At 43.6% G+C, this 14,236-nt stretch overlaps 1 protein-coding gene across 1 annotated transcript in view; it reads left to right on the top strand.

The window, feature by feature from the left end:
• Positions 1–7,381, top strand: part of LOC112229385 (eukaryotic translation initiation factor 3 subunit H) — a gene marked incomplete at its 5' end in the record, with an annotated part of 30,912 nt that extends 23,531 nt beyond the window's left edge. The window contains 3 exon segments of the mRNA XM_042315016.1: positions 3,443–3,566; positions 6,052–6,184; positions 6,919–7,381. Of these exon segments, the coding sequence (XP_042170950.1) occupies positions 3,443–3,566; positions 6,052–6,184; positions 6,919–7,016 (355 nt within the window).
• Positions 7,382–14,236: the final 6,855 nt, after the last annotated feature.

Here is a 14,236-nt window from a genome sequence, read left to right as displayed (position 1 = left end):
GCTATACTGTGATCACTGCATCCAATGGGTACGGATAAACAACGTTCTACGGTATTAGTAGCAATGTGATCGATACACGTGGATGATCTTGTTCCTGTAGTGTTTATTATTATTATTATTAGTGGATACATCCTGAACCAGATTACAGACACTGGTTACAGTGAAGCTTCCTGTTGAGTGGGTTGATTAATAACCTGAACCAGATTACAGACACTGGTTACAGTGAAGCTTCCTGTTGAGTGGACAGCTTGATGAAAACCAGTCAATATTCAGGTCCCCTGAGAAAGTAGACCTCTGTTTACATCACGAACACTATCAAGCATTTCACACATTATTTAGATACTGACTGTTAGCACTTGGTGGCCTACAGCAACACCCCACAATAAAAGGCTTTAGATCTGCCAAGTGAACCTGCAACCACAACACATCAATAACACCTGACATAAGATCTTCTCTAAGCATTACAGGGAATATGGCTCTGAATATATACAGCAACACCTCCCCCATAAGATCTTCTCTAAGCATTACAGGGAACATGGCTCTGAATATATACAGCAACACCTCCCCCATAAGATCCTCTCTAAGCATTACAGGGAATATGGCTCTGAATATATACAGCAACACCTCCCCATAAGATTACAGGGAATATCTCTGAATTATACAGCAACACCTCCCCCATAAGCATTACAGGGAATATGGCTCTGAATATATACAGCAACACCTCCCCATAAGATCTTCTCTAAGCATTACAGGGAACATGGCTCTGAATATATACAGCAACACCTCCCCATAAGCATTACAGGGAATATGGCTCTGAATATATACAGCAACACCTCCCCCATAAGATCTTCTCTAAGCATTACAGGGAATATGGCTCTGAATATATACAGCAACACCTCCCCCATAAGCATTACAGGAATATGGCTCTGAATATATATACAGCAACACCTCCCCCATAAGATCTTCTCTAAGCATTACAGGGAATATGGCTCTGAATATATATATATACAGCAACACCTCCCCCATAAGCATTACAGGGAATATGGCTCTGAATATATATACAGCAACACCTCCCCCATAAGATCTTCTCTAAGCATTACAGGGAATATGGCTCTGAATATATACAGCAACACCTCCCCATAAGCATTACAGGGAATGGCTCTGAATATATATATATACAGCAACACCTCCCCCATAAGCATTACAGGGAATATGGCTCTGCATATATACAACAACACCTCCCCCATAAGATCTTCTCTAAGCATTACAGGGAATATGGCTCTGAATATATATATATATACAGCAACACCTCCCCCATAAGCATTACAGGGAATATGGCTCTGAATATATACAGCAACACCTCCCCCATAAGCATTCCTGTCTCTTCTATAGATGTTGTATCCTTGTATTGCTGCTGCTGTATCATCAAAGTGATTCTCAGAAAAGGCTAATTATATAAATGTTATCGGATGTTGGCAAGTTATTGATTTCCTGACCCTTATTTCTAAGGCTATATATATATAATATATATATATATTAACATTTATATATATATAACATTATATATATTCATATATTCCTATATATATATACATATATTAATATATATATTTCAATATCCTGGGCATATATTACAGACATTAATATATATATTATCCTATATATATATTAACATATATATATATACAGCTCTTTATATATATTAACATATATTAATATATTAACATATAGCCCTATATGGGCAGCTATATATTAATTAATATATATATTAATATATGGGCAGCTTCTATACAGACATTAATATGGGCCGTATAGCCCTTTCCTAATTCTCATAGACAGACATTAATATGTATATATATTAATTCAGCCCTTTCCTGGGCAGCTTCTCATAGACAGACATTAATATGGGCCGTTTTCAGCCCTTTCCTGGGCAGCTTCTCGTTGACAGACATTAATATGGGCCGTTTTCAGCCCTTTCCTGGGCAGCTTCTCGTAGACAGACATTAATATGGGCCGTTTTCAGCCCTTTCCTGGGCAGCTTCTCATAGACAGACATTAATATGGTCCGTTTTCAGCCCTTTCCTGGGCAGCTTCTCATAGACAGACATTAATATGGGCCGTTTTCAGCCCTTTCCTGGGCAGCTATGGAAAAGAACAAGGAACGCAAGAAGAATATAAATATACATTCAGCAGTCAGTTGGTGTGCTGTGCTGCGGGGTTGAAGCTACGAACCCATAGGCTCTCTCATCCCTTCCAGACTTTTGGGAGGGGGTGGACAATGAGCCTGTCATAGTGGATGTAAGCAATGTCCCCGCCCCGCTCTGGCAGCTTTCATGGCTGAGATCAGTTCTTTCCTCTTCTGTCGCCCAGCTTCAGGATTTACATTTACAGACTGGGGGTATTTACAGACTGGGGGTATTTACAGACTGGGGGTATTTACAGACTGGGGGTATTTACAGACTGGGGGGTATTTACAGACTGGGGGTATTTACAGACTGGGGGTATTTACAGACTGGGGGTATTTACAGACTGGGGGTATTTACAGACTGGGGGTGGGGGGTTTTACAGACTGGGGTATTTACAGACTGGGGTATTTACAGACTGGGGGGGTATTTACAGACTGGGGGTATTTACAGACTGGGGGTATTTACAGACTGGGGGTATTTACAGACTGGGGGTATTTACAGACTGGGGGTATTTACAGACTGGGGGTATTTACAGACTGGGGGTATTTACAGACTGGGGGACTGGGGTATTTATTTACAGACTGGGGTATTTACAGACTGGGGGTATTTACAGACGGGGGGGTATTTACAGACTGGGGGTATTTACAGACTGGGGGTATTTACAGACTGGGGGTATTTACAGACTGGGGGTTTTACAGACTGGGGGTATTTACAGACTGGGGGTATTTACAGACTGGGGTCAGGGAGAGGTCGAACATGTCAGCGAAGGCACTTCCCGGCGGGTCAGCCTTTATGCCTTGAGTACCCGTCCTGGTAATCCGTCTGGTCCCGCGGCCTTGGCTGTGTGAGACCGAGAGAGAGAGAGAGAGAGGAAACACCAGAGCTATGGGCGGCTGAGTGAACCTGTCCCCCCTCGGACGACAGACGCCACTGTCTGTTCCGAGCATCTGTAGTGTGTAGTTCATCTCCCCTCAGTAACCACCTGGAGAATGTCATCTAATGTGTAGTTCATCTCCCCTCAGTAACCACCTGGAGAATGTCATCTAATGTGTAGTTCATCTCCCCTCAGTAACCACCCGGAGAATGTCATCTAATGTGTAGTTCATCTCCCCTCAGTAACCACCTGGAGAATGTCATCTAATGTGTAGTTCATCTCCCCTCAGTAACCACCTGGAGAATGTCATCTAATGTGTAGTTCATCTCCCCAGTAACCACCTGAGAATGTCATCTAATGTGTAGTTCATCTCCCCTAACAGTAACCACCACCTGGAGAAGTCTCTGCAGCTCCTGATGGACAGAGTGGATGATATGAGTCAGGACATTGTCAAGTATAACACCTACAGCCGTAACCTCAGCAAGCAACAGCAGCAGAAACACCAGGTAACACACACACACACACACACACACCCACAGAGACGTACACACACACACACCGAGAGCCACAGAGACACACACACCCACAGAGAGACACACACACACACACCCACAGAGAGAGAGAGAGACACACACACACCCACAGAGACACACACACACACACACACCCACAGAGAGAGACACACACACACCCACAGAGAGAGAGACACACTATTATCATGATGGGAAAATGTAATCAACACACTGTAGTTGATAATGAGATCATCTACTTCCTGGACAGTGATTGTGTTAGAGGGGCGTTATAGAATTAGGTTTAGACCATGTCCACAGGGAGTCCTCTCCTCCAGAGAGGAAGGGAGGGGGAGAGAGAGAGAGACCATTGGGTTTTCATCTAAAGTAGTGCACTATTTAAGAGATCGGGTAGTATTTGGGACTTGTCCTGCAGGGAAGCTGCTAACCAGATCCACAATACCAGAGAGACAGAGGCTTGGTACTATATAATATAACTCTGTTGATTGATCCACTATACCAGAGAGACAGAGGCTTGGTACTATATAATATAACTGTTGATGTGTCCACTATACCAGAGAGACAGAGGCTTGGTACTATATAATATAACTGTATCCACTATACCAGAGAGACAGAGGCTTGGTACTATATAATATAACTGTATCCACTATACCAGAGAGACAGAGGCTTGGTACTATATAATATAACTGTATCCACTATACCAGAGAGACAGAGGCTTGGTACTATATAATATAATGTATCCACTATACCAGAGAGACAGAGGCTTGGTACTATATAATATTGATGTATCCACTATACCAGAGAGACAGAGGCTTGGTACTATATAATATTGATGTGTCCACTATACCAGAGAGACAGGCTTGGTACTATATAATATTGATGTATCCACTATACCAGAGAGACAGAGGCTTGGTACTATATAATATAACTGTATCCACTATACCAGAGAGACAGAGGCTTGGTACTATATAATATAACTGTAGATGTGTCCACTATACCAGGGAGACAGAGGCTTGGTACTATATAATATAACTGTTGATGTGTCCACTATACCAGGGAGACAGAGGCTTGGTACTATATAATATAACTGTATCCACTATACCAGGGAGACAGAGGCTTGGTACTATATAATATTGACTGTATCCACTATACCAGGGAGACAGAGGCTTGGTACTATATAACTGCCTATATAATATTGATGTATCCACTATACCAGGGAGACAGAGGCTTGGTACTATATAATATTGAGTGTATCCACTATACCAGGGGAGACTGCAGTATGGAATGGTACATTTTGAGATAGAACGCTAAATCCCAGTTTGCATTTCTCGTGTCGGCCTCGGAGTCATTTCTCGTGTCGGCCTCGGAGTCATTTCTCGTGTCGGCCTCGGAGTCATTTCTCGTGTCGGCCTCGGAGTCATTTCTCGTGTCGGCCTCGGTCATTTCCGTGTCGGCCTCGGAGTCATTTCTCGTGTCGGCCTCGGAGTCATTTCTCGTGTCGGCCTCGGAGTCATTTCTAGTTATACTCGAATATTTCTGATGTTGGTTTCTGTGTCGGCCTCGACAGGCTTTGTATGTGTATCCAGGTCATTTCTCGTGTTTCCTACCATCTACGCCCCACCACCAACCTGTCCTCTGCTCTGCCTCCCCAAATTAAAAAGGCCTTTAGGTTCTGACACGCTGATTTACACTGTCATGTACCAACACAAATCACTCCCTGTCTGTCATGTCTGTCGGATTTTATAGCTGTTCTCGCTCACTCCTCCCTCCTCTCCGTCTCTCTCTCTCCCTCCCTCTCTCTCTCTCCCTCCCTCATCTCTCTCTCCCTCCCTCCTCTCTCTCCCCTCCCTCCCTCCCTCCCTCCCTCCCTCCCTCCCTCTCCTCTCTCCCTCCTCTCCGGTCTTTCCTACCATCCGCCCCTCTCCCTCTCCTCTGCTCTCCTCCCTTAAAAGGCCTTTAGGTTCCCTCTCTCCCTCCCTCCCTCCCTCCCTCCCTCCTCCCTCCTCTCCCCTCCTCTCCTCCTCTCCTCCTCTCCTCTCTCTCCCTCCTCTCCTCTCTCTCTCTCCCCTCTCTCTCTCTCTCTCTCCTCTCTCTCTCTCTCCCTCTCTCTCTCTCTCCCCTCTCTCTCTCTCTCTCTCCCTCTCTCTCTCTCTCCCTCCTCCTCTCTCTCTCCCTCCCTCCCTCCCTCCTCCCTCTCTCCCTCCCTCCCTCTCTCTCTCTCCTCCCTCCTCTCTCTCTCTCTCCCTCCCTCCTCTCTCTCTCCTCCCTCCTCTCTCCCTCCTCCCTCTCTCTCTCCCCCTCCTCTCTCCCTCCCTCCCTCCTCCCTCCCTCCCTCCCTCCCTCTCTCTCTCCCTCCCTCCTCTCTCTCTCTCCCTCCTCTCTCTCTCCCTCTCTCTCTCTCTCTCTCTCTCTCCTCTCCCTCTCCCCCCCCCCCTCTCTCCCCCTCCCCCTCTCTCTGCAGTATATCCAGCGGCGCCAGCAGGAGAATGCTCAGAGACAGACCAGAGGAGAGACTCCTCTACCAGAGGAAGATGTCTCAAAGATGTTCAAACCACCACAGCCCCCTCCTCGCATGGACACTCTCCTCATCGCAGGTACCCCCACACCCTCCCTCCCTCCTAGCAGCTACCTATCTGTTCTCTCCCTGGTAGCTACCTATCTGTTCTGTTCTCTCCCTAGTAGCTACCTATCTGTTATGTTTGAAGCCTGAAATGTCGCAAAGTTCAAGGGGGCTGAATACTTTCGCAAGGCACTGTATCTGTTCTGTTCTCTCTGGTAGCTAACTATCTGTTCTGTTCTCTCTCTGGTAGCTACCTATCTGTTCTGTTCTCTCCCTAGTAGCTACCTATCTGTTCTCTCCCTAGTAGCTACCTATCTGTTATCTCCCTAGCAGCTACCTATCTGTTCTCTCCCTGGTAGCTACCTATCTGTTCTGTTCTCTCCCTAGTAGCTACCTATCTGTTCTGTTCTCTCCCTAGTAGCTACCCATCTGTTCTGTTGTCATCTCTCCATGATGTCACATTAATCTACAGCGTTGTAGATTTCATCTGACATCCCTGCATGTCTGCTGTCTCTCTGATGGTTTGTTTCATCCCAAAATAGCACCCTATTTCCTATATAGTGCCCTACTTGTAACCAGGGTCCCATAGGGACACACCCATAGGGCTCTGGTTAGAACTAGTGCACCACATTAGGGGATAGGATGACATTTTGGGCACGGATGGTGTCTCCCTTCTTGACAACATGCAACTGATTGACCTCCAGCTCTGCTAATGTGTTTCCTGCTGTTTATTCAGACTCCTGTGTTTGTGTTTTTCTGCCAAAACAGGACAGATTAACAATTACTGCCAGAATGTGAAGGAGTTCACCTCCCAGAACCTCGGCAAACTCTTCATGGCCGAGGCTCTTCAGGGACACAACAGCTAAAGGAGAAGACGGGAGGAGGAACTGAAACACAGGAGAGAACCCCCCCTTTCACCCAATCAGAATGATCTATACAGGGCTGTGTTCTAATTGGTACCCTCTTCCCTTTATAAATATATATATTTATATATTATATATATATAGTGTGCACTACTGGTCAATACTAGTACACTATATAGGGAATATGGTATAATTTTGGGATGCATCCTATGATTGGAGGATTGATGTGATGCTGTTAGATTTGTTAAGAAATTAAAATAACGATGTGACCGACATTATTATTCATTATTAAGAGAACATGTTCCACATTCTCCAAAAGATGAGTTATTTGAATATTAACTTTTAATAAACATCTTTGCGTCTCCTCACATTGTTTTGCCTCTCTGTGCTCTTTCTATGTCTAATCCTAAAGATTAAACCTCGTCCTGCACCGAAACACACTTTCAATGGGGATTCTCCAGTGTCCAATACTAGGCATCGTCTGTTTCCGGGGAAACGGCCACCAGAAGTGTAGGTGTCCAATACTAGGCATCGTCTGTTTCCGGGGAAACGGCCACCAGAAGTGTAGGTGTCCAATACTAGGCATCGTCTGTTTCCGGGGAAACGGCCACCAGAAGTGTAGGTGTCCAATACTAGGCATCGTCTGTTTCCGGGGAAACGGCCACCAGAAGTTATTTGAATATTAACTCGTCTGTTTCCGGGGAAACGGCCACCAGAAGTGTAGGTGTCCAATACTAGGCATCGTCTGTTTCCGGGGAAACGGCCACCAGAAGTGTAGTTGTCCAATACTAGGCATCGTCTGTTTCCGGGGCCAAACTCCAATACTAAGTGTAGGTTCCAATACTGTCCAGGCATCGTCTGTTTCCGGGGAAACGGCCACCAGAAGTGTAAACCTCCAATACTAGGCATCCTGTTCTGTTTCCGGGAAACACCACCAGAAGTGTAGTCCAATACTAGGCATCGTCTGTTTCCAACGCCACCAGAAGTGTACGTGTCCAATACTAGGCATCGTCTGTTTCCGGGAAACGGCCACCAGAAGTGTACGTGTCCAATACTAGGCATCGTCTGTTTCCTGGGAAACGGCCACCAGAAGTGTATTTATGTCCAATACTAGGCATCGTCTGTTTCCGGGGAAACGGCCACCAGAAGTGTAGTGTCCAATACTAGGCATCGTCTGTTTCCGGGAAACGAGCCACCAGAAGTGTAGGTGTCCAATACTAGGCATCGTCTGTTTCCGGGGAAACGGCCACCAGAAGTGTAGTTGTCCAATACTAGGCATCGTCTGTTTCCGGGAAACGGCCACCAGGAGTGTAGTGTCCAATACCCGGCATCGTCTGTTTCCGGGGAAACGGCCACCAGAAGTGTAGGTGTCCAATACTAGGCATCGTCTGTTTCCGGGGAAACGGCCACCAGAAGTGTAGGTGTCCAATACTAGGCATCGTCTGTTTCCGGGGAAACGGCCACCAGAAGTGTAGTTGTCCAATACTAGGCATCGTCTGTTTCCGGGGAAACGGCCACCAGGAGTGTACGTGTCCAATAGAATAACGCTGACTCACAATAAACACCGACATTTCCTTCCTGTAACCAAATCAAATGTATTTATAAAGCCCTTTTTACATCAGCTGATATCTCAAAGTGCTGTACAGAAACCCAGCCTAAAACCCCAAACAGCAAGCAATGCAGGTGTAGAAGCACGGTGGCTAGGAAAAACTCCCTAGAAAGGCCAAAACCTAGGAAGAAACCTAGAGAGGAACCAGGCTATGAGGGGTGTGCATTATAACAGAACATGGCCAAGATGGTCAAATAATGGGACAGGTAGCACGTCCGGTGAACAGGTCAGGATTCCGTATGTCCTTTGTGTTTATGAAGCTGTAGCCACTTCCTGTTCCTATGACTGGGTGCTAACTGATGACCCAGTATATCACTCCCTGGCTCCTGATGGTTACAAATCAACAGGACATGACTGTGTGGTGCCATAGGACTGTGATCTGACGTAGTGCACCATGTATAATGAATCAGGGTGTTGTTTAGGACCAGGCAGGGAGAACAGGTAAAGCATCATTTTGTGTAATTTAGACGAGAACCTCCTTACTGCCAGGCAACTGAGTGGCCCACATTTTAATTTATTTTTATTTTACCTTTATTTAACTTGGCAAGTCAGTTAAGAACTAATTCTTATCTACAATGACGGCCTAGGAACAGTGGGTTAACTGGTCTAGGAACAGTGGGTTAACTGGTCTAGGAACAGTGGGTTAACTGGTCTATGATCAGTGGGTTAACTGGTCTAGGAACAGTGGGTTAACTGGTCTAGGAACAGTGGGGTTAACTGGTCTAGGAACAGTGGGTTAACTGGTCTAGGAACAGAGGGTTAACTGGTCTAGGAACAGTGGGTTAACTGGTCTAGGAACAGTGGGTTAACTGGTCTAGGAACAGTGGGTTAACTGGTCTAGGAACAGTGGGTTAACTGGTCTAGGAACAGTGGGTTAACTGGTCTAGGAACAGTGGGTTAACTGGTCTAGGAACAGTGGGTTAACTGGTCTAGGAACAGTGGGTTAACTGGTCTAGGAACAGTGGGTTAACTGGTCTAGGAACAGTGGGTTAACTGGTCTAGGAACAGTGGGTTAACTGGTCTAGGAACAGTGGGTTAACTGGTCTAGGAACAGTGGGTTAACTGGTCTAGGAACAGTGGGTTAACTGGTCTAGGAACAGTGGGTTAACTGGTCTAGGAACAGTGGGTTAACTGGTCTAGGAACAGTGGGTTAACTGGTCTAGGAACAGTGGGTTAACTGGCCTAGGAACAGTGGGTTAACTGGTCTAGGAACAGTGGGTTAACTGGTCTAGGAACAGTGGGTTAACTGGTCTAGGAACAGTGGGTTAACTGGTCTAGGAACAGTGGGTTAACTGGTCTAGGAACAGTGGGTTAACTGGTCTAGGAACAGTGGGTTAACTGGCCTAGGAACAGTGGGTTAACTGACTTGTTCAGGAGCAGAACGACAGATTTGTACATTGGCTCGGGGGTTTGAATTTGCAACCTTCCGGTTACTAGTCCAACGCTCCAACGCTCTAACCACTAGGCTACCCTGCCACCCCATAACACCCTATATAGTGGACCCATAACACATAACACCCTATATAGTGGACCCATAACACATAACACCCTATATAGTGGACCCCCCAGGGTTCTGGTTAAAACCAGTGCACTATATAGGGAATAGGGTGTCATGTGGGACATTGACTCCAGTTTTAATGAGGCTGTCAGGCCGTGTTGGTCATTTTAAAGAATTATCTTTCTGCACTGCCAGAGTACCAACCACTGTAGTATTACTATCTGTTGTTAATACAACTCAGATAGAGGCCAACACACACACATATATATACACACACACACACACACACACACACACACACACACACACACACACATACATATATACCCACCCGCCAGCTGAGGCAGAGCAGGAGAGGTGGGACATGTTATCTGCTGTTAATTACAACTCAGATAGAGGCCAACCAGTGCACATATAAATAGGGTATATATACATACATACATACATACATGACACACACACACACACACACACACACCATTTTAAACCAGCTGAGGCAGAGCAGGAGAGGTGGGACATGTTATCTGCTGTTAATACAACTCAGGTAGAGGCCGACATACAACACACACACACACACATCTATATATACACACACACACATAGATATATATATATATATACACACACATATATACCGACCCGCCAGCTGAGGCAGAGCAGGAGAGGTGGGACATGTTATCTGTTGTGGTGACAACACTGCGTGTGTGTGTGTGTGTATGTATGTGTGTGTGTAAGCCGCTGTGTGAGCAGCTGCAGGAGATTAACAGTAATTACCAGTCCGCTGGCTGAGCTATGTGTAATTGAAAACAGACCTTCTCCTCATAATTCACAGTTTTCCTTTAAACCTTGACAGGAATTCTGACAGGCACAGTTTGGAGAATATTCATGAACTAAGTTTCCTGTCGAGTGTTGTTAGACGGGAGACTTTGTCTGTACCTGCACTTTGTAGCTGTGTTGTTTTCTTATCACGCCACGTTGGATATCTAGTCTTGTTCAAATAACACTGTGTTTTAAGAAAATTGATTTGTCTCCCCACGAAAGGAGGATCCAATACATGTGTAATGCCCAGCAAATCATCACGGGGATTTCAAATCTGTTCTGATCGTCAACAACGGCTCTTCATTTCATTAGTTTTATGTCAAGGTAATGTCACGAGAATTCTGTTCTCATTAACCAATTCAATTAAAACACTCTGTCCGTTACTTAGAATTTGTAAGGTTTCTTATTAAAATGAAACAGACCAGAGTCCAGTCTACTTAGTCAGCAACGTTTATTCTCAAGAGCTCTGCCTATCATGTCCTGTACATTGGTCTTTCTAAATACCTCACATTTCATCATAAATGTCCCTCCTCCTCTCAGATACAACGGCAATATAGTTCACAAGCCTTCTCACATTGTCTGCCACCTGTTAAACAATCTACCACGAGCCCAAGGTCTCTCCCCTCCCCTCCTCTCCTCTCCCCGGGTAGAGACAGGATGTCCTGTAAGGAACACAGTAGTCCAGCATTTCACACTTGCACCCTGCTTACATACTAAAATGGAACAGAAAGTCCTTGTTCTAATTCTTGGACTAAAACTACACACATTAGATTTAGTTTTATGATTCTAATACGTTTCATACAGTGACAGGGTAATATTCTGTTGGTTATAGTTCTACGTTAAATGTAGTTTCATTCAGTGACAGGGTAATATTCTGTTGGTTATAGTTCTATGTTAAATGTAGTTTCATTCAGTGACAGGGTAATATTCTGTTGGTTATAGTTCTACGTTAAATGTAGTTTCATTCAGTGACAGGGTAATATTCTGTTGGTTATAGTTCTACGTTAAATGTAGTTTCATTCAGTGACAGGGTAATATTCTGTTGGTTATAGTTCTACGTTAAATGTAGTTTCATTCAGTGACAGTGTAATATTCTGTTGGTTATAGTTCTACGTTAAATGTAGTTTCATTCAGTGACAGGGTAATATTCTGTTGGTTATAGTTCTACGTTAAATGTAGTTTCATTCAGTGACAGGGTAATATTCTGTTGGTTATAGTTCTACGTTAAATGTAGTTTCATTCAGTGACAGGGTAATATTCTGTTGGTTATAGTTCTACGTTAAATGTAGTTTCATTCAGTGACAGGGTAATATTCTGTTGGTTATAGTTCTACGTTAAATGTAGTTTCATTCAGTGACAGGGTAATATTCTGTTGGTTATAGTTCTACGTTAAATGTAGTTTCATTCAGTGACAGGGTAATATTCTGTTGGTTATAGTTCTACGTTAAATGTAGTTTCATTCAGTGACAGGGTAATATTCTGTTGGTTATAGTTCTACGTTAAATGTAGTTTCATTCAGTGACAGGGTAATATTCTGTTGGTTATAGTTCTACGTTAAATGTAGTTTCATTCAGTGACAGGGTAATATTCTGTTGGTTATAGTTCTACGTTAAATGTAGTTTCATTCAGTGACAGGGTAATATTCTGTTGGTTATAGTTCTGTTGGTTATAGTTCGTTAAATGTAGTTTCATTCAGTGACAGGGTAATATTCTGTTGGTTATAGTTCTACGTTAAATGTAGTTTCATTCAGTGACAGGGTAATATTCTGTTGGTTATAGTTCTACGTTAAATGTAGTTTCATTCAGTGACAGGGTAATATTCTGTTGGTTATAGTTCTACGTTAAATGTAGTTTCATTCAGTGACAGGGTAATATTCTGTTGGTTATAGTTCTAATATTCTGTTAAATGTAGTTTCATTCAGTGACAGGGTAATATTCTGTTGGTTATAGTTCTACGTTAAATGTAGTTTCATTCAGTGACAGGGTAATATTCTGTTGGTTATAGTTCTACGTTAAATGTAGTTTCATTCAGTGACAGGGTAATATTCTGTTGGTTATAGTTCTACGTTAAATGTAGTTTCATTCAGTGACAGGGTAATATTCTGTTGGTTATAGTTCTACGTTAAATGTAGTTTCATTCAGTGACAGGGTAAAATTCTGTTGGTTATAGTTCTACGTTAAATGTAGTTTCATTCACCAGGGTAATTTCTGTTGGTTATAGTTCACGTTAAATGTAATTCATTCAGTGACAGGGTAATATTCTGTTGGTTATAGTTCTGAAATGTAGTTTCATTCAGTGAAGGGTAATATTCTGTTGGTTATAGTTCTACCTGTTAAATGTAGTTTCATTCAGTGACAGGAGTCCACATTCTGTTGGTTATAGTTCTAGTAAATGTAGTTTCATTCATGACAGTCTGAATGAGTCCACACCTGTAGTTTCATTCAGTGACAGGGTAATATTCTGTTGGTTATAGTTCTACGTTAAATGTATGCATCATTTAGTCATTATTCATACATTTCGTAACGGGTAAAAACTCTGCTGCTGTTAAACATCCGAGTCTACCAGCCATTATTATACAGTAACAATACAGTCTGAATGAGTCCACACCTGGTAGTAACAATACAGTCTGAATGAGTCCACACCTGGTAGTAACAATACAGTCTGAATGAGTCCACACCTGGTAGTAACAATACAGTCTGAATGAGTCCACACCTGGTAGTAACAATACAGTCTGAATGAGTCCACACCTGGTAGTAACAATACAGTCTGAATGAGTCCACACCTGGTAGTAACAATACAGTCTGAATGAGTCCACACCTGGTAGTAACAATACAGTCTGAATGAGTCCACACCTGGTAGTAACAATACAGTCTGAATGAGTCCACACCTGGTAGTAACAATACAGTCTGAATGAGTCCACACCTGGTAGTAACAATACAGTCTGAATGAGTCCACACCTGGTAGTAACAATACAGTCTGAATTCAGTCATTATACAGTAACAATACAGTCTGAATGAGTCCACACCTGGTAGTAACAATACAGTCTGAATTCAGTCATTATACAGTAACAATACAGTCTGAATGAGTCCACACCTGGTAGTAACAATACAGTCTGAATCCTTATTGAATCCACACAGGATAGTAACAATACAGTCTGAATCCAGCCATGACAGTAACAATACAGTCAATGAGTCCACACATGAAATTAACAATACAGTCTGAATCATTATTGAATTCAGACATGACAGTAACAATACAGTCTGAATCATTATTGAATTCAGACATGACAGTAACAA

This window comes from Oncorhynchus tshawytscha, unplaced genomic scaffold (genome assembly GCF_018296145.1).
Source record: "Oncorhynchus tshawytscha isolate Ot180627B unplaced genomic scaffold, Otsh_v2.0 Un_contig_3060_pilon_pilon, whole genome shotgun sequence".
Lineage (NCBI taxonomy): Eukaryota > Metazoa > Chordata > Actinopteri > Salmoniformes > Salmonidae > Oncorhynchus > Oncorhynchus tshawytscha.
The sequence above is the reverse complement of the archived record's forward strand: the minus strand, read 5'-3'. Positions and strand labels throughout refer to the sequence as shown.